This window comes from Eulemur rufifrons, chromosome 30, assembly GCF_041146395.1.
Source record: "Eulemur rufifrons isolate Redbay chromosome 30, OSU_ERuf_1, whole genome shotgun sequence".
NCBI lineage: Eukaryota > Metazoa > Chordata > Mammalia > Primates > Lemuridae > Eulemur > Eulemur rufifrons.
In genome coordinates this window covers 136,886,329-136,909,691 of record NC_091012.1, presented here as the reverse complement: position 1 = coordinate 136,909,691, position 23,363 = coordinate 136,886,329, and the positions used below count along the sequence as shown (strand labels likewise).

Here is a 23,363-nt window from a genome sequence, read left to right as displayed (position 1 = left end):
TCAATGTGGTTATGTTAGTAGGTATTTTATAGTTGAACCATACTTGTATTCTAGGAAAAAAAGCCCATTTTTTAGATATATTTTTTAAAGTGATGGATTCAATTGTCTCATATTTAAAAATATTTGTGTATCTATATTCATAAGTGATATTTACCTCACCAATTTTCTATGTTGTCTATATTTGGTATCAAGATCATACAATCTGCACAAAAGATGTCTTTTTCTATTTTTTGAAGCAGTTTAAATGAGAATGAGATTATCAGTTCTTTGAACTTCTGTTAAAATAAGTTATAAAACTGTTGGGGCCTGGTACCATTTTGGAGGGGGAATGTGAATTGAGGAAAATCTGCAAAAATGATTAAATAACCTTTGCTTTTAAACACATTGACTGCCACACTAGAAAAAAAATGTTTTCTTTAGGACCATGGTGTTTTATTACGAAAATAGAGTAAAAACTTCAAAAACAAAATGATCCTTTCTAATTTAATGAAAAATTTGTTATTTTTCATTGTCTTCTGTGCATGAGTTATATGCAACTTGAAAAATAGTTCTTGCAGCTCCCAAGGTGAAGACGTGTGTGAGTTACATATGCTTCAGGAGGCCCCAGGCTCAAAACTAGCATCAGTTAAATACAACTCACTTGGCAGTTAATATGTTAATTGTTGGTTTATTCTGGTTTTTTACTACTTCTTTACCTAAGTTTTCAAATTATTGGCATAAAAACATTCACACACTTTTGTTATCTTTTTACAATCCATACTGTATTTATACTGTATTTGTTTGTGGAGCCCCAGACTCTTTTTTTCCTTTATCAGTCTTACTACTGATTTGTCTTTTTAATTATTTTTTACAGGCATGAATCCTCTTGATCAGGGATTGGCAAGCATTTACTATCAAGGGCTGGAGAGTCAATATTTTAGGCTTTGAAAACTACATACTGTCTCTGTTATATATACATCTTTGTTTTTCTTTTTTTTAACAATCTTTTAAAAATGGGAGAAAAATATCTATTTTTACTCACAGGTGTTTCAAAATTAGGCTGTGAGCTGTTCTTTGCTAATATCTGCTCTGTTTGTTTTTCTTTCATTTACTTCTCCTCCTTTGCTTCTTATTTTCTTTAATTTGCTTTTGTTGAATTTATTCTGTTGTGCCTTTTCTAACTTTATATGAAGGCAAATTTTTTACTTTTAATATTTTTTCTTTTCCTTTTTTAAAGAATGGAAGACTATAAATTTGCCTTCAAATATTTTTTGCTGCCTATAACTTATAATATATAGGTCTTTCATTGTGGTTAATTTTTAAATTTTTTAAAAATATTGTGAGAACATTTTTATATAAGAATAGATTTTAAAGTTTCTGAACATTATAAAAACTATTATTTTATTGCTGATAATATCTAATTAGATACATTGTGTGGTCACAGAGACAGGGTTGTATGTTTCAGTGTTTGAAATTTGCTGATACTTCCCTTCAAACCAAGTATGTAATTATTATTTTTTAAAAATGTCCCATGTGTAGTTTTTTCATATGTACTTTTCTATTGTTTGATTTCCAACTCAATGGGCATTTGCTATGCTTTAATGTCACTCAAGACTCTTTTGTGCCTTCCTATATTTATGGAATTCCAAGGTGGAGGCCAAAATTTAGTTTCTAAATTTCCATTGCAGCTGAGTTTTCTTTTCAATTTCATTGTCTACATTTTTCCCTCCAAAACTGCTAATGTGTTGCTTTGCTATCTATTTTTTCTTATTTCATTTTCTTTTTCTCACTTTTTTGCTCTTTTAAAATAGAAGTTATTCCTTCATTTATCTCTTTGAACAGCTTAAGACTACTTCTTTTAAAGTTGTTTTTTCATTTTTTTCCCATAAAATTAGTTTCATCTGGGGTAACATAATGTTGTCTCCTGATTTTGTTGGCTGTATCTTTAGAAATCTAAGATTTCTTTATATGCTTTCTAATTGAGCTTAGAGTTTCAGTTTTAAAGGCAAGAGGTCATTTATAATTCTTTTCTTTCTCACCACCCCCTGCTCAGCCCACCCTGTCTAATGGTTTTACAGTTGCCTTTACCTGGCCCTTAAGGTCACCATTCAGGAATCTTATGCATGCATTCCTGAGGCTCCTGTTTTGTGTGGGTATCAGAAACAGTGTGAACATAGGCTCCAACCTAACGACTTTGCTAAAAGCTGTGATTCTAGGTAGAGATTGGCAATAATTTTTTCAGTCCATTTTAATAAAGCATGAAGCCTTCTACAGCCAAAGGCGTTAAACAACGAATTCTGTCCCCCACCCCATCTGGAGTACTCCTAGATCTCATCTGGAACACTTCTGGATCCCTTCCCCAAAGCTTCAAGAACTATTTATCCATAGGAGTTCAAGCCATAATGGCTTCAGCCTCTTTCAGACCTGATCTCAGTAGCCTGTGCCTTTAGCCACAATCATGACACTGCCATTTTGTCCCATTTCTGACCCATGGAGATGTTTATCTTGTTTTCAGTCCAGCCATGTCTCTCTGATTTTCCATTTTATTATGTTCTTGATTACTGACATGTGTTTGGGGTAAAGTGAGTGCACCAAAGCATGAACTCCATGCACCACCATGGCCAGAACTTGGGGACACCCTTCATTACCCTGATCTAGCTCATGAGAGAAACTCTCATGCTGGGAAGTCCAAGTTAAGTCAGGGAAAAGAAGTCATGCTTGCTGGGAAGTTGTGGTGGAGTGTCATTGCAGGCTGAGCAATGATGCCCACATCCTAATCTCGAGAATCTTTGAATATGTTACTTGACATGGCAAAAGGAACTATGCAGATGTATTAAGTTAAGGCTTTTGAGACGGGGAGGTTACCCTGGATTATCTGGTGATCCCAATGGAATCACAGGGGTCCTTAAAAGAGGGAGGCAGGAAGGCCGGAGTCAGACAAGAAGTTGTGAGGATGGAAACAGAGGTCAGAGTAAGCCAAGGAGTGTGGGCAGCCTATAAGAGCTGGAAAAGGCAAGGCTTTTCTTCCCTAAAGCCTGCAGAAAGAAACAGCACTGCCAAAACCTTAACTTTAACCGAGTGAGATTGATTTTGAACTTCTGAATTCCAGAACACTAAGATGATAAATCTGTGTTGTTTCAAGCCATCAAGTTTAGGGTAATTTGCTATAGGAGCAATAAGAAAAGCTTCAATTAGAGAGGGGGAATAAGTTTTCTTTTTTTACTTTGAGGTCTATTGCACAGTGTGGTGAATATTGTAAATAATAGCATATTGTACATTTTAAAGGAGTATTTTAAGGGAGTACATTTCAAATGTTCTCACCACAAAAAATAAGTCTTTGAGGTAATTAATATGTTAATTAGCCTGATTTAATTAATCCACATTGTATTCGTAAATCATAACATCACTTTGTACCCCCTAAATATATATAACTATTTGTTAATTTACAATAAAAAGTAAAATTAAAAAAACCAGATATTATTGAGAGCTGGTCCCTGAATGCAACTGTGTGAAGACAACAAATAGCCTTCTGTATGCATATGAACAATTAATTGTGGCTGTACTTCAGGCAGCTATGCTTCTGAGAAGTTGGAAGATGTGTGGAGTTAAGAAATGTGTACATGTGGTGCATGATGATGATGGAGGAGGAAATATATCTTGCAAGGACTCTAGACGGATACTCAGTGCTCTTCTAAATTAGATGATTTGTATGTGGGGGAAAGTAACTTCTCAGTACATGTGAGTCAGTCCTAGGCCAGGGAATACTTTGATGTTAATCTGTTAATCCACTATACCAGCTTTAAGAAGTATTTAAATTGACTAATTTTTCAGATCATCATTACAATTTACATGCATAAATATTTTTCAATCTATATACACAGGATAATCTAAAACATTGTATAATATTAGAAGGTACCTATTAAATTTTGTAGAAAACAGAGAAAAGCACATATACTAGCCATTGTAATTTCTGTGTTTTACTTAAAACTTGCTAGTTTGTTTTAATTATGTATATTTCACTAAAGTATAGCTATGAGCAGTAATAATAGAAATTCATTAATTTCTTGGATCATAAATGTATGTTTCCATTTTTTTTAAATATTTATAAAAAAATCCTTTGAAGGTGGCAGAGGAATGGGAAAAATAAAAAGGATCATAAGTATTTCAATAAAAATATGACATTTAAAAAAATTGAATAAAGTGATGGATTCTAAAGTTACCAACAGTTTCTAAATGAATTTTGAATAAATCAGAAAGTGGCCATAAAGAATATAATATAAATTTCTTTTTGAATATCGTTTGCTGTAAAATCATAGGAAATTAAAACATACAAACTTTAGAAAGGAAGTACTATTAATATATCCACAAAGGAGTATATGATATAGTAAAACTATAGGAGTTTTGCCATTCTCAAGTTATACCTGCCTAAATTCCCTCAAGGGCATGGGAAAGTACTTCATAATTTCTATATATAAAGTCTGATTCATTTTTAATTTATTTAATGCTGTGCTAATTGCTAGGATATAGCAATAAATATCCTAGCAATAAATATGAAACAAAATAAATTTATAGCAAAAAATATAAAACGAATTCTGCCTCCATGGAACCCACCTTCTCACAGACACGTGAGATAAAAAACCAATGGCAGGCCGGGCGCGGTGGCTCACGCCTGTAATCCTAGCACTCTGGGAGGCCGAGGCGGGTGGATTGCTCAAGGTCAGGAGTTCAAGACCAGCCTGAGCGAGACCCCGTCTCTACTAAAAATAGAAAGACATTATATGGACAACTAAAAATCTATATAGAAAAAATTAGCCGGGCATAGTGGCGCATACCTGTAGTCCCAGCTACTCGGGAGGCTGAGGCAGTAGGATCGCTTAAGCCGAGGAGTCTGAGGTTGCTGTGAGCTAAGCTGACGCCACGGCACTCACTCTAGCCTGGGCAACAAAGTGAGACTCTGTCTCAACAACAACAACAACAAAAAAAAAAAAAAAAAAAAAAAAAAAAACCAATGGCTGTGATAGGCAAGACCTTCATGCTCCCTGGCGTCAGGCAATAGAATAGCCCTTGTATTGCAGGTGTGCACAGGAGACCATGATAATACAAAGGATAATACAAAGAAAAAGATGAAGAAAAAAATTGCCAAGCAAGGGCCTTTGAACTAAGTCTTACAGACTTAAGAAGGAATTATAGAAATAGAACATGTAGAAAAAGAGGGCTTTCAACATTTCCAAAGCCACTGAAGTGTATGGGAGTATATTTTCTCCAGGTGGAGAATATGAAATCTTCTGTTCTAGGAACCATACCTTCCCTTCTTTGATCTTGGTTCCAATAATTTGTCGTCTTTGCTGAATGATCTCAATGAGAAGATCACATTCTTCTGTCAATTTGGCTTCTTGACGTGATGCATTGACCTGGAGGATAAGTAGAATGGTGTTACTTTGGCCTTTGTTTTCAGTTAAATGCTATTTTTAATGTAGACTAGTATGTTTCTAGTCATCTCTGAAAAGATATTTTAAATGTTAACTCCTTTTCCAATTACACAAGGATGGCAAACATAGGACTTACATGCCCACTCCCTATCTTGTATCCTTGGAAAACATTATTATCCAACGATAGCAGTCTTTGCTGCTAAGCCAAACTCAGCCTCAAAATCTTTCTTAACACAACACAGCATATACATAGCCATTACCAATTAGTTGGAAATTGACATATGATGTGAAATATATTTGCAATTCCTGCTTTTATATTTTAAAAAAGTATCAAATTTGCCTCATTAAACATAAAAAAGTGTTTAAAAAAACCAACCAATCTTATTCTTTTTTTTTTATGGAGGACAGATTACTATCAATGTCTTTTAGACAAATTTTCCAAAAGCAATGTAGCAAGCTTGCATTACATTTAACATTTCCTTTAAATACAGACACCAATTTTGTATTTAATCACTATCAAATATCAAAAAAGATGATTCAATATTTTATTAATCTTGTGATATAATTTTAAATTTTGTTTGTGGTGTACTTCCGAAAGACCAAGGTCCTACAATGAAAACATACCATTCTCGGGGAAAGGTGGATCATTACAGAATGGCTTGTATTTGAAGTTTCTGAGACTTGTTTTATGCTTACAATGAGCTCATTCTTGGCAACTGGGCTTGGGAAATACTCCACGCATGTTATTTCCTCCATCTCATGACAATTCTGAGATGCTTATTCACAAACAGAAACTCAGAACTCACAGCTGTGGGAGTTGGGGGGGATAGCATGCCTGAGTTTTATTATTTTAACACAGCCTCAGGAGAAGTTGTAATGTTACAAAGAATGACAATGGCACTGATTATTCTAGCATATCTCAGGGAGGAGACATGGCCCAGTCATTAGCCCTTTTGATTTGGAAGACTTTAACTAGAGTAATTTCATTCTCTATGAATGAGATAAACTGAAAGTAGGGTCATGAGTTCAGGATAAAAACCCACTGACGGCTGCTCAGTGAAGCCATGTCCTGTTTCCAGAGGCCCAAAATTCCTTGAATTTTATTCCTGATCATTATCAGATGCAACATAGAGACTACTCAAGACATCATTTTATTTTATTTTATTTATTTTTTTATTTTAGCTTATTATGGAGGTACAAATGTTCAGGTTATATATATTGCCCATGCCCCCCCCATCCCCCCCCAGTCTGAGCTTCAAGCATGTCCATTCCCTAGACAGTGCGCATCGCATTCATCATGTAGGTATACCCATCCCCTCCCCCCACCCCATCCCCCCCAGTCAGAACTTCAAGTGTGTCCATTCCCCAGGCAGTGCGCATCGCACTCATCAAGTAGGTATACACCCATCCCCTCCCCCCAGCCCCCACCTCTGTCCAATACCCAATTGGTGTTATTCCCAAATGTGCACTTAGGTGATGATCAGGGAAACCAATTTGCTGGTGAGTACATGTGGTGCTTGTTTTTCCATTCTTGGGATACTTCACTTAATAGAATGGGTTCCAACTCTCTCCAGGAGAACCAAAGAGATGCCATATCACCGTTATTTCTTATAGCTGAGTAATACATCTTCTTATTGAGAAGATGATGGTCATTTGCAGCAAACCATGAGATTATGTCCTACAACAGGTTAACACACAGAGATATTTGCTAAATATTTGTCTAATGAACAAAGGAAAAAATTAAAAATGCACTGATTGAGAAGTACAGAATATGAAAGTTAGGTTAATATTTCAAGTAAGATAACTGAGCTGTGAAAAGGATGGGACCATATTGATAAAATGAGCACATTATGATGGAGGAAGTGAAATTTCTGGAAAGTAGCAGTGATAAAGACTCTTTGCTTGACCAAACTTTAGTCTCCTAGGTCCATCTGTGCATTTCCTTGTAAAAATCCAGTTTTAACAAGAACCCTGCTGATTTGGTTTAATCACAATCCTCTAACCTCCATATCTTCTCACCCTTAATATCTGATTGAGTTCCTCATCCCCCACCATCCCCCAGGTGATGTCTAAGCTCCCTGGCCTGCCTTCAGCAAGAATCTTGCTTAGGTTGGTTTAGCTGGAATTCACTTCACCCCTTATGTTTCCTCTTAGTCATTTTACACCCACTGACTGCCACCCTGCTTTTTGGCTATAAATCCCCACTTGTCCACACAGTGTTGGGAGTTGAGCCCCATTCTGTACTGAGGTCTATTTCCCCCTGTTGTAATAGTCCTGAATAAAAATCTGTTTCACAGCTTTAACTACTGTCCAGCTCTGCTTTTTTCTTTGACAGCACCTTAGTCTTGAAAAGTATCGACTACAATGAACCCTAAGAGTTAAGGTATACCTGAGAATACAATCAAGGTAAATCCGGTAGGACATAAACTCCCTAAGAGCAGGGATCTTCAGCTGTTGTGTTAAATGACGCATCTATCCCAAGCATCTGGCACCATGTCTGACACTGAATAGGCATTCAAAAATTATTAATGAATAGATAGTGAAGATGACCTTCCAAGATGAGACAGGGTAAAATGTAATGAAGCAAGTAGGTATCACCAGGAGTCACTCAATATGCAGGTAATAAGATTGATTGGGTTCATAGTACTGTGTGGACAAAAAATTGTATCCTAACGATTGTTTTATTTGGGGAGGAGGGAGAAAAGGAGTTGATTTTTTAACATGGCCTTAATATTTCATATATCATAAAATCCACCCATTTAAAATGTATAGTTTTGTGGTTTTTAGTATATTCACAGATGATTTTGTGTACAATCATCATCACAATCTAAATTTAGAACATTTCAACATCCCAAGAAGAAACCCCATACCCATTTGCAGTCACTACACATTCTTTCTACCTACCCCAGCTCCAGTTCTAGGCAACCACTAAAATACTTTCTCTTTATGGATTTGCTTGTTCTGGACATTTCATATAAATGGAATCAAACAATATATGATCCTTTTTGTCTGATTTCTTTCACTTAGCATAATGTTTTCAAGATTCATCCATGTTACAGCATGTATCAGTACTTCACTCCTTTTTGTGCTAAATAATATTCTATTGTATAGATAGATCACTTTGTGTTTATCCCTATTTTACCAGATAGACATTTGCGTTGTTTCTGTTTTTTTGGTTACTGTAAATAATATTGCTATGAACATTCATGTATAAGTTTTTTGTGTGCACATATGTATTCATTTTTCTTTGATATAAGAGTGGAATTGCTGGGTCACACATCAACTCTGTTTAACTTTTTGAGGAACAGCAAAACTGTTGCCCAAAGTGGCTGCATTATTTTATATGCCCTTCAGAAATACAAAAGAGTTCCAATTTCTCCACATGCTTGTCAATGCCTGTTGCTGTCTGTCTTTTTTATTTTATTCATGCTAGCCGGTGTGAACTGGTATCTCATGATGGTTTTGATTTGCATTTCCCTGATGGCTAATGATGTTGACCACCTTTTCATGTCCTTACTGTCCGTTTGAGTATCTACTTTGGAGATATGGCTAATCAGATCCTTTGCTCATTTTGTAATTGGGTCATCTGTCTTCTAATTATTGAATTGTATGATCTTTTTATATATTCTGGACACAAGCCTTTATCAGATATGTGATTTGCAAATATTTCCCCCATTCCATGGGTTGTCTTTTCATTTTCTTGATGGTGCCTTTTGAAGCATAAAAGTTTCTTTTAATTTTAATGAAGTCCAATGTATCTTCTTTTCCATTGTCATTTGTGCTTTTGTTGTCATATCTAAGAAACCACCGCCTAACCCAAGGTCATAAAGATTTACTGTTCTGCTTTCCTCTAGAAGTTTTATCTTTTATATTTAGGTCTGCGAGCCATTTTGACTTAAGTTTTGGGTATGGTGTGAAGTAAAGTTCCAACTTCATTTTTTTGCCTCTGGATATCCAGTTGTCTCAGCGCCATTTATTGAAAAGACTATTTTTTTCCTCATTGAAGTGTCTGAGCATTTTTGTTGAAAATCAGTTGACCACATTGTGAGGTCCTCAAGTTTTGATGTTGTCACTAATTATTCCATGCTTAAACCTCTTCTGATTTTGACTAAACCCAATGAGACCCCAGTGGTAATTCTAGAGGAGGTGCCATGAAATGTGGTATGGGACATCAGCTCTACCCATATGGTGATACTGGGAATATCTTGGGCTATCTCCACTTCTAAGTTTTCTTATTTTGTAAAATGAGCTGAAGAATATTTGCTCTCTCAACCATGTAGGATTATTGTGGTGAATACATAAAATAATATGTGAGGAAACATCTAACCTTATGAAGCCGTTGATGAATCTCAGGCATTATTGTCAGCATTGAGAAGTGGTTTTGTAAATAGACTATGATTTAGTTTAGGATACATTTCACCATCAAAATTGTTGAGATTTGAGTTACTTTATGGTAGGAAAAGTATCCAAGCTGCTATTGTAACATGGGGGTCAATTTAATCCAAATTCGGACTATTTGATTTTTAGGATGGATAGGTTTGCTTTACCAAAAAAAGTGGATCAAAATCTACTTTGTTAAAGCAAATATGTTTTGAGAAAGCTGATATCACAATCACCATCACCCCAAAATGCAAATTGCCAGAAATTTGGGAACATGATCTGTTAATTGTAGGCTAAGTATTTCTCCTAGATTTTTGAAAGAATACAGAGTTGACTTTCCTTTGAAACCAGGAAAGTTTAATCTTTTTTTTTTTACTTTGATGAAGTTCCAAATTTTTGTAACTTTAGTATTCTTATGTTCCAAAAGGTACAATAAAACAACTTGAACACTATCCTATACTTCCAAAATTATTCCACTACAAAGATGTTTTCCACAGTTTCACTGTTTCACATGTCACTTAAAAAAGAATTAATGATTTGATTGGACTTTATTTCAAATATAAGCTATTAATTCAAATATGTCAGAGTTTATTGGCTACTTCAATATGTTCAGGTGTTTCTAGTTGCCAGGTTTGGTTTGGAAGCTAGTAGCTCCTTGTAATGCTTGTAGCTTTCATTTCTGATTCACATCTTTTGATTCAAAAATCACTGTGGCTGATGGAAGTGCTCTGAGTAGGGCAAATCTAAGGATGTAGGAAACAACCCCAAGCCCTTCTTTCCTGAACCTACACTTCCACTCTTGTGTCATTGGCCACCTGCTTGGTAAGCTAAAGGCAAGAGTGGGATCAAGAGAATTAGAAATGGTGCCCAGTGGTGGGCAACTACTGTATCCTACCATTGGACCACATTGGCTCCTCCAGAGCCCTTGACTTCTCAGGAGAAAATAAAGGTTAAAATTGGGCCCTCCTCCCATGCCAGGCTCCTTACTGCTACTTTTTTTCTCATCACAAGTATACTCATATGCAAATATCACATCAGCCCCCTCGATGAGAAACTCATTTGCTTTTCTCATTTTTGGCCTCACCAATGTGCTCAGCATGCACCTGCTCTACACCTAGAGTAACGGTTTCCTTTGTCATCTTGTCCTCTTCTCCTCATCAGCCCTGTCTGTAGGGAGTCACTAACCCACTTTCTCCTATTCCTAGAGTAATTTTGCTGCTTCTCTTTGACAGGCTATGACATTCTGATCCTTTATAGTAAGATGAAAGATATATTAGAAAGTTGAATAATGAAGTGAATGTAGAAGGAAAACAATCATATCTGGCCCTCCTACCCTGAGATTGAATTCAGCACTGAGGTTCACTCTGCTGCATTAATGCTCATATCCAATGCCAATAATTAGTTGCAGTCCCATGTAAGTTGCCATTGAGTGCAAAGTTAACCTTTTCTTTCTAGAAATGCAGTTACAAGTAATCATTCCTCAGATCTGTTAATGATAACATAAATGGATTAACTATTTTCTCCAGACCACTTGGTTTGCAATGCCCAGTAAAAATTCCCCTTGCTAAGTTTTATGTATAATAGCGTCACAGTATTTCACGGGAGGGGTGGGGTAAAGTGGACAATTTTTTTTTCTTGTCAACTAGGTATAAATATTAAAGGGATTTAGTTACATACACACACTAGAAATTAGACTATGTGTCTGTGAAATGTTCTTTAGCAGTCTATAAATGGTTTCTAAGTATTACTTCTAAAAGCTTGCTCTTTTACTTTGACTTGTATTCAACTGCAAAATGAGATGTTCCGTGCAGAGTATAAACATCATTAGATTTCAGACACATGTGGGCTTAAAATCTGTAGAAATATTTTATGGAACTCTTAGGAGGGAACATCCAGGAAGAAAAAAAATATCTGGCCAGTTCTCACAGATGAAATAGAAGTAATATGCATTTGACAAATCCTCATTTTCTCATTTTGCAGTGCTCTTTGAAATAAGTTAGCCATCTACAGACTTTCAGAATAGAATCTTCTAATTCCTCTTGTGAAAATGATACACTGACTTGATAGATCACTTCCTATTTGTACACAGATGGGAACACTAAAGTGAGCTTGGGACAGGATAACCCCAATGTGTTGGAGACAGGAAATTTTATTTCAGGGTGTTGAGAAAAGAAGGGTGCTATGTTGCACAATTTCAGAGGTTACTATTCGTCTTGAACTCTATAAGAACGATGAACCCTCTAAGTTTTGTGACCCAGGAACCCTCTCTCAGACCGGCCCACCATTACTACAGTCTTGAAATTGTACCATCAAACCACGACTCGTTTAGTTTAAGACTCTGGACCTTGTTTTCCTTGAAACCACTACCAAAGATATTGATAAACATTTGCTTTACAAGTTTGCCTAGAATTGGTCCTCATGGAAAAAGCAAAAGCAAAAGCTGTGTAATTCCATGGTGATTTAAATTAAGGTGACCTTGAAAAATGTTGAGACTTTGTCATATATGATGCTATCTTGATGTTGTCATTGTTCAGACTTAAAAGCACTTTTCTCTATTGCTAAGAATATGTAATTTTGAGTCTGCATCCAAATTTGAAGGGGCTAGTGCTATCACAAAATGTGGCATAACCATCCCATCTCACCCAAAAGGAAAAACATTGGCGGAGTTAATTCCGGTTTGCCCAGGGCTAAAGCAAATGAAACATAACAGAGCTTTATATAAGCAGATATTTGGCTAGTAAGGTGAGGGTACAAGGAAAAAACTGTACACAAGTGGGCTCTACGCCCCGCCGTGCACTGCTGACCAGGTGCAAAGAGAAATATGAGGATCTGAGGGTGCTTTGGGTTTTATTGCCAAAGGCAGCTGTGATGAACATTCCAGACCCTGGGGCAGAAGTTAGAGCTTCCAGAGGAACAATGAAAGGGATTCTAATACTTCAGTCTGTATATAAAACTGAGCCAAGGAGAATTGAGTAAGAGCAGACAGTTTTACTGTAATTCATCTAATATGTTTATATGTAATCTTCACCCTGAAACTCTCTCACACCAAAGTCAAATACTTGTGGACCTAGCTCGAGTGAATGAGAGACAGAGAGAGAGAGAGAGAGAGAGAGAGAGGGAGAGAACAGAATGGCCCAGTTCCCAGGGTCTCTGTCTTTGGAGGAGAAACCAGAGTACAGGACAATATTTTTAAGAATTAATATGTTCATTTAATATTTAACATTTTGGAATAAATTTTTTTAACTCTAAGAAAGGCTTTTCAGAAAAATAAAAAATGAAATCCCTTCATAAAGTGCTATGCATGGGAAATAACAGTAGTGATACTGTGGATAGAAGCTACTTGCAATCCAGCCTTTAGCATAGTGACATGGTAGAAAATGATTTGGCCTAGAAGAGATCAATTCTACATATTGATTAGCTATCTAGACAGAAATTTGCTATGGGATTAAAAAAGGTAGCTCCCATGAACCTCATGTTATATCCTCTTTTCTTGGGGTGTCTAAGATTTATGAAACTTGAATGTTGGATAAGGTAGTGAGATGCCATTAAAAATGGCAACACACTGTGGTGAGCAGGCCAATAAAATTCTTCTTATAAATGAAATGAAACTGTAACAAGGCAGTAAAACTGCCCAGCAAAAAATGCCACTGCTAATGTCAAAAACCTTGAAACTTCGCACAAAGGAGTTTTACTGCCAAGAGTAGCACACACAACATGCCCATCTAAGATGTTCATTTTGCTGTTAGTTTTTCAGTGAAGCAAAATCTTTAAACAAAGTGAAATAATTTAGAGGGAGCAGCAGCTAAAGGAGGCAGTGATCTAGAGCTCAGGGACTTGAGGAAGTCTTCCTGGGATTGAAATGCCAGGTCTTCATAAATTACTAGTTGTATGTTCTTGGGCATTTACCTGAACTATCTGTGTCTCAAGTTCCTTACCTGCATAATGAGGAAAATAACAATTCTTACCTGGTAGACCAGGTGTGATGCTGCTAAACATCCTATAATGCACAATCCTACTGCCTCCACAACAGTGAACTGTCCAGCACCAATGCCACTAGTGCCAAGGTTGAGAAACCCTGGGGTAGCCCATAGTGAGAACTAAAAGGATTAATACACAAAAAGCCATTGAAACATGCTTGGCACATAATAATTACTACATAAATGTTAACTATCACTATTGCTAATAAAGTCTATTTATCTGGAATGTCCATAGAGAATTAAAACTATAGGTTCTAGGACCAATCAGCCTGTGCTGATTACCTGAAGACTTTCTAGCATGACTCAAAACTTTGATCTATTTATGTCTTTCATTAAAAGAATGGCTTTGGAAGCTATAACATGAGGACTAACTCCAGAATTTTTGAAGCTACTTTTAAACTCTAAGTGGATTCCTTAAAGGCTGCTTCCCAATGAAATTGGATGGGAGGGGGTGGGGGAAGAAGGGCAGAGGATATTCTTCCATGGTATAGAGCAGGAATTGGGAAACTTCTTTCTTATAAAGGGCTAGATAGTGAATATTTTAATTTTGTGGGCCACGTAGTCTCTGTTGCTCTGGTGTTGTGTGAAAGCAGCCATAGACAATATGTAAGCAAATGGACAATATGTAAGCAAATGGACATGGCTGTGTGCCAATAAAACTTTATTTACAAAAACAGGTGACAAGGTAGATTTGGCCTGAGAGTTTGCCAACCTCTAACATAAACGAAAGATCATGGACTTTAGAGTCAAAGGGCTGCAGGTGTGAAAAATGTGTCGACTGTCTGTGAGAATGTTTCCTCATTTGCATACTTTTGATGAAAATATCTGTAAACAATCTGGCACAAGTAGGTGCTCAATAAATATTAGTTTTCTTCCTTCAAGGCATGAACAGTGGCAATCACTGAATTAATAGAATTTCAAGTTGAAAATGACAATCTACTTGCAGTATGGTTTTTACTGTCCTCATGATGTCCTGCTGACTTCTGTTATAATAAATGCTGCTCCTCCTTTAATGTTTTTCCTAGGCTACACTCAAATAACTTCAATTGTACATTCTTGGCATTAACACCATAGACTTTTCTTTTTGTGTTTAATTGTAACTTTGTTCAAAGCAGTTCCAAAATGAAGAAGCAGAATGGAAGGTGTTGCTCATAATTCATTCAAAAACAATAAACCCCTCCCTTCCTTTCTCTTATTAATTACACACTTTATAAAACAAGTGCTCCACACCCTTCCGTTTGGGCTGGGTGCACAGAATGAAAATAAAAAATCTACTAACCTGTCATGGGCACTTGTCTCTATCAAGTCTTTTCCACAAAGTTTCTGAAAAGGGGTAACTTTCTGTTAAGTCATTTTCAACAAATGTATCTGGCAAAAAAATCAGCCTTTTGACTTTGTGGTCAGAAGGTAAAAAATAATTTACAGAAGATGACCGTTAATTGAGTGCCAGGGAAGATAGAGGTGAGGCATTTCAGAGAAGGGAAGTTATTTCTAACACAAAGAGGAAAGTTCTATTCCATGACCTTACATTAATCACTTTCAATCTTACTTGTCATTTCTCATTAAGTGGTATTCTTTTCAGTTGTTGTGCCATGATTCTTAAATAGCTGATGTACTGGAAAAATACAAAGTCAGACCCCCATTCAGGTTTGAGTTACTCAAGTATAGCAGCCATCTACTCCCTTGCAAGGTTCTGGAGAATGAGGATCAGATTCCTGCTCTTTGGTATTCTGTACAGTGAGTGAAATACACTTAGTACATCATTTATAAAACTTAACTTGGAAATATAACTGGAAAATGTTAAGCTTTGTTGTATCTTTATGATGTATCCACAAGTGATATCTGTGAAAGATCTTGCCTGGCTGTTGGCACTCAGGATACCAGCAGGAGACAGCTATAGACAGGAGTGCTTACACTAGAAAAGACTACGATATGACCATTTCTTAAGATGAGCTCTAGTGGAGGTCAGAGGGAGCTGGTGTCACAGTCATCCAGTTTGTTCTATAGCTCCAAAGACCTATGACTAATTGTGGGGCTAAACAGAGTTTGCATCTGATGGTGCCTTCTATACTAGCCTTGGTCATTCCTGACTTCAGGGCCACAATCTACCTGCAAGCATTCATTTGCGACTGACCATAAATGGGTCTAAGTTTGGGCAATGGCAGGCAAAGTTGCCTGGAAAAGAAAACACATGAAATCTAGTGAGTCAGACTAAAATGTATATTTCCTTATCTAGCGACCCCTCACTTCCATCATTTCAACTCATTGTGAGATTATTATTGTCTTTCTAGAACAATGGTTTTAGAACTTTAAGCCTCGGCAGTAAACTTGATTTTCTTAAAGCCTGAGTTAAGGATTACTCGAAGAAGTCTCCCTCTCTGCCCTCCCTCCTTTACATTATTGGAAAGATCAACTATATTTCTATATACAAACCTGACAGATGTTGCTTTCTTCCCTTCCTACCTGGGAAACAGAATGCTCTGTTGAAGTTTGTCAGGATCAGAGTAGGGGGTGGGAGGAAGGGGGAGGGCACCCTGCCAGGTAATGGAAACACTGCTTGCTTTAATTTTATTGCCAAGAACAAAGCCTTCTTATTGTTTAATAGAACCCTTAAAGTCAAGCCTCATTGGCATAGTTCTAATTTTTTCGAGACCATGAACAAGAGGAATTCTTTAGGGCCATTTCATGAAAAACAGAGAGAAAATACTTTTTTCTGCAAAATTAAAGCAACCCTTTGTTTCAGTAGCCAGAGCCTAATCCCAGGTTAGCATTTGCATGTGTCCTCTCTACAAGGGCATTCGTTGGCATTGTCTATGCAGGCACCCACTCTTTCATTCAGATTAGCTTGAGGCTATGCCAGACATATGACAGAAATCATCTTTTTCTGGGATATCACCCCTTTGACGTCATTAGTTTCAGATAACATGTTAAAAGAAGAAATGTCTTGCACCAAAAACGAGCAAACACTATCCTCTTGCAAAATGTATTTCTAAAACTGGGAACCACACACATCTTCATTCAGTGCTTATTTTGATTCTGCTAGCAAAGTAAACCTTCTATGCTATCCTTGCTTCTCAGCAGCAAGTTTTACTTCTCTCTCCATTAAAGTATAGGTAACCAAAGTTACTGGTTTCTGGAGATCTCTGCAACAGTCTTAGTAGCTAAGGAATGAAAGTGAAAGGAAATGAGGTTGCTCTTGTTTCTCCCTGAATGAGGAGGATGCTACTGGTGTGCCAGTGATAACATATGACACAAATCTCATGGACTTGTTGAGCGCCCACTGTGTGCAAAGTACCATGCTAGGACCTGTGGCGTAAACAGAATTTTGCCCTCTAGAGAGAATGACTTCACTAGAGAACAAGTAGCAACCATGCCAAGTGCACACATAATTAACTGCTAACCCATGGGCTACAGAAGTTCTAGAGTTGTGTGGTTCAATATGGCAGCCACTGGCCACTTGTGCTTTTGAGCACTTGAAATATGGTTAGCCAGAATTGAGATGTGAGTATGAGATGTATACATTAATCATTTTTATATTGATTCCATGTTGAAATGATAATGTTTTGAATATATCAGGTCAAATAAAATACAGTAGTACAAGTAATTTTACCTGTTTGATTTTATTTTTTTTAAAAAATGCAGTTACTTGAAAATTTTCCAATTACATATGTGGCTCGCATTGTATGGTACTTTGACTGGACGATGCAGTCTTAGAGAGTTTGAGAAATGAGGAAATCAGTGTGTGAGTAGCTGGGGAAGGTTTCATGCCAAATACGAAGGTGGGACTGGTCTCTGGAGATAAGAGTGGCAAATGAGAGTTGGGAAACCCAGGGGTGAGGAAGATGAGAAAAGGCACCAGAGCACAGGGGAAAAAGACGTGTGTAGGACAGGAGAGAGTCAGGGATTTATTTCAACAATATGCAGGGTGCGATGGGCATGTGTCTTGAATTGGTCACCTAGGAGCGGGGAGAGAGAGATACCAAAGCCAGTTATATCTTACTGCACCTTGTAAAAAGCCCTTTTGAGGCCACTTGCAGAAAGCTGGCCATGACTGAGCTCACAAAGAAGTCTAGCTAAGACAAAAAGGTGAACTGGGGGGTTTAACTGGGGAGAGGAGTTCTTCCTTGCCCCCACCTTCTTCTAATTGACTTCCTTTGTATTTTGGTCGTTGTGAGCCTGCACCATCTATCTTTGAAGCTATCCAGGCTTACTCACTCCCCTGGAGTTTTTTTCTGAAATGGTAGTGGGGCTGGTGAAAGTTACAAGGGCAGTAGAAGGGGAGGCCGGAGGGACACTGGAAAGCACTGTACAACAGGGGCTTAGACAAAAGTGAAGAGCAAAGCTAACCTGGTCTGGAAGAGCAAAGGAAAGGCCACAGCATTTAAATGACTTGGTTGCTGATTTTGAGGTTGTGGTGAGTGTGTGTGTGTGTGTGTGTGTGTGTGTTTGAGGATCAAGAGAGTCTGATACAGAAAACGTTATCCTATAAGCCATCTTCAGACCTACTATTCTTTTGAAAAGTGTTTTCCTCAACCTGATTCAAAGTGGCTATCTAGTTAGTTTTCTTCTATGAACCAGAAAAAATAGAGAGGTATCCTAGAGAATCAAAAGGAAAGATACAGGCTTATAACACGGAGAAGGAGAAGCACACTGCGCCCTCTCTTCAAGGCTCATCAGTGCCCTGATAGCTCTCGCATCCTTGACTTCCCTTTGCCAGCGCTATCCTTTTAGACCTTGTCCAGTGGCAGAGCCCTCAGGTGGGGAGGGAGCTCCTCGTGGGTGCTAGCATCACTGATCCTGCTACTGCCTCCAGGGATTTGTGGCTACAGACATCTCCATCATAGAAACACTGTCCTGTGTACAGTCCTCACAAGAAGGGTCCTTTCTGCCCTTTGGGGTGAGAATTTATCTGATATGCTGCTCTATGCAAATGAGCTAGTGCTGTGGGGAGGACAGAAGGATGCAGTTGGTCTCTGGAGGCTCTCCATTCACTCACCAATAGCCATGTGCTGCATGCTAAGTGCAGCACATACTAGGAAGACTATCCTACTTCCCAGGCAATCCAACAAACTAGGAGAGGGAATAGTCATGGACTTACAGGCCATGAGGATTTTTGCCCAAGGACTGCAACTATATGAACAATTCATTATGAAGTCTTCCTTAAGCTTTTAAGTTCAGATTATGAATCTCATTATTCTACTCATAAACCTCATAAATTTTATAAAACCAAGAATAATCACTCTCAGGAGGTCCTTGAATCAATGTTTGATTAACTCAAGTTGAATAGATTTAACTTCATTAAACAATCAATTCTGTCTATAAATGAGCTGATTAAGTTTCTACACACATTTCTTTAAATTGAGGTAAAATCTACATGTAAGGAAATGCATAAATCTCAAGGGATAGTTCAATGGATTTTGATAACCAACATAACCAACAGCTCAATCAAGATATAAAACATTTCTATCATCCCAGAAAGTACCCTGGAGCCCTTCTTCCAGTCAATCGTCACCCCCATGGGTAATCATTGTTCAGGTTTTTATCACCACATTCTTGTAACATTTTAAACAGCACTTATAAATCTAACATGTTTAATTTACTTTATGAGCACTTCCAATGCCTAACAGGATAAAATTAAAGCCCTAACAAGTTAAGCCTTCCCAAGTCCTTATAAATCTAGTAAATTAAACTTAACAAATATAGTGAAACCCAAGTTCTCTTGAATATCGAAATATTGTTTTGAAACTCAAACTATCTTATATGTTCAACTTAAAATGACAGATCTGAAATAAATTACATGTTTCAAAGAGAATTTCAAAGCAAATCTGTTAAATTTCTGTAATATATCATATTCTCTTAAGTACTACAAAGATATATTTTAGTACTAAATTGTAACACAAAATATTGGTTTTCTGGTACAGGTTGAGTAGGCCTTATTTGAAATGTTTGGGTCAAGAAGTGTTTCTGCTTTTGGATTTTTTTTTTATTTTGGAATGTTTGGATATACATGATGAGATATCTTGGAGATAGGACCTAAGTCTAAACACTAAATTCATTTATGATTCATATATACTTTATACACATAGCTTGAAGGTAATTTTATATAATATTTTTAATTACTTTGTGCATGAAACAAAGTTTTTTGTTAAGTACTTATGTATGGGATTTTCCACTTGTGGCAACATGTCAGTGCTCAAAAAGTTTCAGATTTTGGAGCATTTAGGATTTTGGATTTTTGAATTAAGGAATGTTCAACCTGTATTATTTAGGTCTTCATCTTTATGCATAACTTGCAAGTTTCCTGGGGAGGGGGAAAAAAGAACCTTATTTACTAAAGGAAGCAAATTTATCACCTGGAAGAAGTTGAAGTTTATAGGGTCAACACGAATGCTCAAAGATTTGAGAACAGCTCACAAGACCTGAAGGCTCACTGGTTCTACTGATACCACAGATGTACACTTACTGAACCTTTGTTGTGGTGGGTCTAACAGGATTTCCAATTCCCCAGCAGATGGGATTGTTTCTTGCAGGGAGAATTTCCCTAGGAATCTAACTTTCTAATCACCTGGTTTGGGTTCAGTAACCACTCTAGTTACTTTATTACTTGGTTGGATTCAGCCCATTACTTTACTGGCTGATTTGTCAGGGTCATGTATCCATGGTCATTCAAATGACATTCACATCAAAAGACTATTGGGATAATTAAATCAAGAAGTGATAGTAAGAGCTATCCGGTGGTCATAATTGTTTTTAGTGCACATTTGCATAAGTCCTACCACTTTTGCTTTCCCTGAACTACAATCCACACTTTGTTGTGGAACTGTAACAATTCTATACAGTAATCCTCTCCTTCAACACCTGCAAGGATGGACAAGACACCACTTCCCAAGCCTATGTAAATTGACAGAAGGCTTCCTTGAATGGACTTATCACAGCCCAACGCCAAGCTTGCCTAGTCAGAGAATTAAGCCACTATGATAGATTTCATCACTTCATATGTATGTGAACTTGATGTTATATCTAGTGAAAATACTTTTAAAAGCATAGTAAAAGCTCTATCATAAATTCCTAGGCCAAGAAGTTACCTCACTTGGTTGTAAAAATATTTATTTGTGTTGCTCCTCACTGAGAGCCTTTTATATTCAGTGGTAGCCTCAGGCTTTTTAAATAGCTGAATTTAAAATTTCATATTTCTGTTTCAAACAAAAATAACCTATACTACAATTACACTTTTGTTAATGGGCATTTTATGTGCATGACTCAATTATTTTGCTGTGGAATTTCAAAATTAGAACAAAGCCCTTCAGTTTTTCCTACATTTAATTTAGCAATTAAAAATAGAAGTTAATAGAATGAAAGTAAAAGATGGTATGTTCCATTTCCTTCATGATCTGTAATTATTTTATACAGAGATAATTTCAGCTTGATTGTCATTAAGAAGATAATTTTATATTCATTTATGAGAAAAATAATTTAAACTAGATACTAGACCCAGAAGTAAAAGAGGTTGGTTTAATAACAAAATGATGGATTGATTGTTGGGATCATTCCCTGAATGGCATGAATAGGAGCAATAATGGAACCTGATCTTCTACCTAAGAGTCACCTTCTCATCTGGAATCATTCCTCTCTGACCTCTGACTCTCTCACTTGGATACATCCAGCTAAGATCATCTCATGTGAAAGTTGAGTTCAAACTAACAATGGCCATTTTTTAATGTGTCACAACCTCTTCCTATTATTCTTTATATCATGCCAGAAACATCTCTGCTGCTCTAGTCAATCAAGCACGTCAATATTTCAAGGCAAGAAGGTTGTGTGTGGAATGGTGTAAGGGAGATGTGATAAAGAATTCCTGTGTTGTGTGGAGAGACAGCACAATAAGATACATAAGAAAAACTGTGGCCGGGCGCGGTGGCTCACGCCTGTAATCCTAGCACTCTGGGAGGCCGAGGTGGGCGGATCGTTTGAGCTCAGGAGTTCGAGACCAGCCTGAGCAAGAGCGAGACCCCACCTCTACTAAAAATAGAAAGAAATTATATGGACAGCTAAAAATATATAGAAAAAATTAGCCGGGCATGGTGGCGCATGCCTGTAGTCCCAGCTACTCGGGAGGCTGAGACAGGAGGATCGCTTGAGCTCAGGAGTTTGAGGTTGCTGTGAGCTAGGCTGACGCCACGGCACTCACTCTAGCCTGGGCAACAGAGTGAGACTCTGTCTCAAAAAAAAAAAAAAAAAAAAAGAAAAACTGTGGTTTCTCTCTTTCTTCCTACTACTCAGCCTTTGGGCCTCCAATTAAGGATGATTACTTCACATCTAAGTATAATATTCACCTTAAAAATGTATGCTACTAAATCCAAACATCAGAGGGATTATCTTTAGAGACACGTACAAGTGATCCTACTCAAATCTGAGCCACTGGGTGGAATTCTGAATATGATGCAATACTTCATTCCACCCAAACGAGAAAGATCAGCAGATGATGAAAAATTTGGATAATGTTTTGAAAAAGTTTCAAAACTGAAACTTGAGAATGTTATTCTGAAAGCAACCTCAACTTACTAAGCCTTATATTCATTCATTCGTAAGATTAATCCCTTATTGCAAAATACTAGAAGACTTTTTACTGATATCTTCTCATTATTCCTCATGAATACACCCAAGAAAGTAACAGGATCCAGTGCCTGCTATGAATCAAATTTTTTAGAGGCAAGGGCGTTGAATCTAAGGGGAGACATTCAAGTATGTGTTAGATACACATACTTGATGAACAATTAAATTTAATCTCCACCAAGAAAAACTAATTTTGCTTCATGAGTAGTCAATTGTAGTAAACTTGGTGGAGTACACTGGATACACAGCCATTATACATACTCAATAGTCAAAAACCGAATCTTCCCCAGAGATGATAAAGTTCTGTGTAGACTGACAGTTTCTTTTCTCCTTTATCATGGGAATTCTAAGACCTGAACTTGGAAAATCAACTTTTATTATAGTGGTGTGTCATGATCCAGTTTCTGAAAGCTGCCATATTTGCACTGTCACATTTTCATCATTGCAGAGTCACTTACATGGAAAGCCATAGCTGACTGTGGATTGCACGATGTGGTTTAAGGAGGCCCAGGATCTGTCTCTAATTATACCTTGAAAGCATTCTCAGAGGGGGTCAGATGGGGTGGGAATCTGACCTTTATCAGCAAGTGACAATGGATTATAACTTTGGAGTCTGCCCTCGGCAGTACACACTTCATCTAAGATCAGACACATGTCCACAAGGCATGAACGGCACATTTGCTGTTTGGATGCTGGTCTTCATCCAATGGCTCTGGAAAAAGCAATTGCCAAGGTTTCCACAGAGAGAGAGAATGCTTTGGCATCCCAAAACTGCACAACAAAATTAATTTAAATAAAAAGGTTCATCTTTCTTTTTAACTCAGTGGTTATTTCATTATTTTAAAGTTTACAAATGAATGCTTTCAGGGCTTGATGAATGGGACTGAAAAAGTCTTCTATAGAACCCCATCTGTTTTGCCAAGTTATTTTTTTTTACAATCTCTTACAAGCTATACATCACCCAAGTGCAACTTCACCCTCACCC

The 23,363-nt window shown here is 37.2% G+C and overlaps 1 protein-coding gene across 1 annotated transcript in view; it reads right to left on the bottom strand.

The window, feature by feature from the left end:
- MID1 (midline 1) overlaps nt 1–23,363 on the bottom strand; it is a 118,859-nt gene that overhangs the window by 38,133 nt on the left and 57,363 nt on the right. Inside the window, exon 4 of the mRNA XM_069463279.1 lies at nt 5,283–5,390. Within this exon, the coding sequence (XP_069319380.1) occupies nt 5,283–5,390 (108 nt within the window). The remainder of the gene's footprint in view (nt 1–5,282; nt 5,391–23,363) is intronic.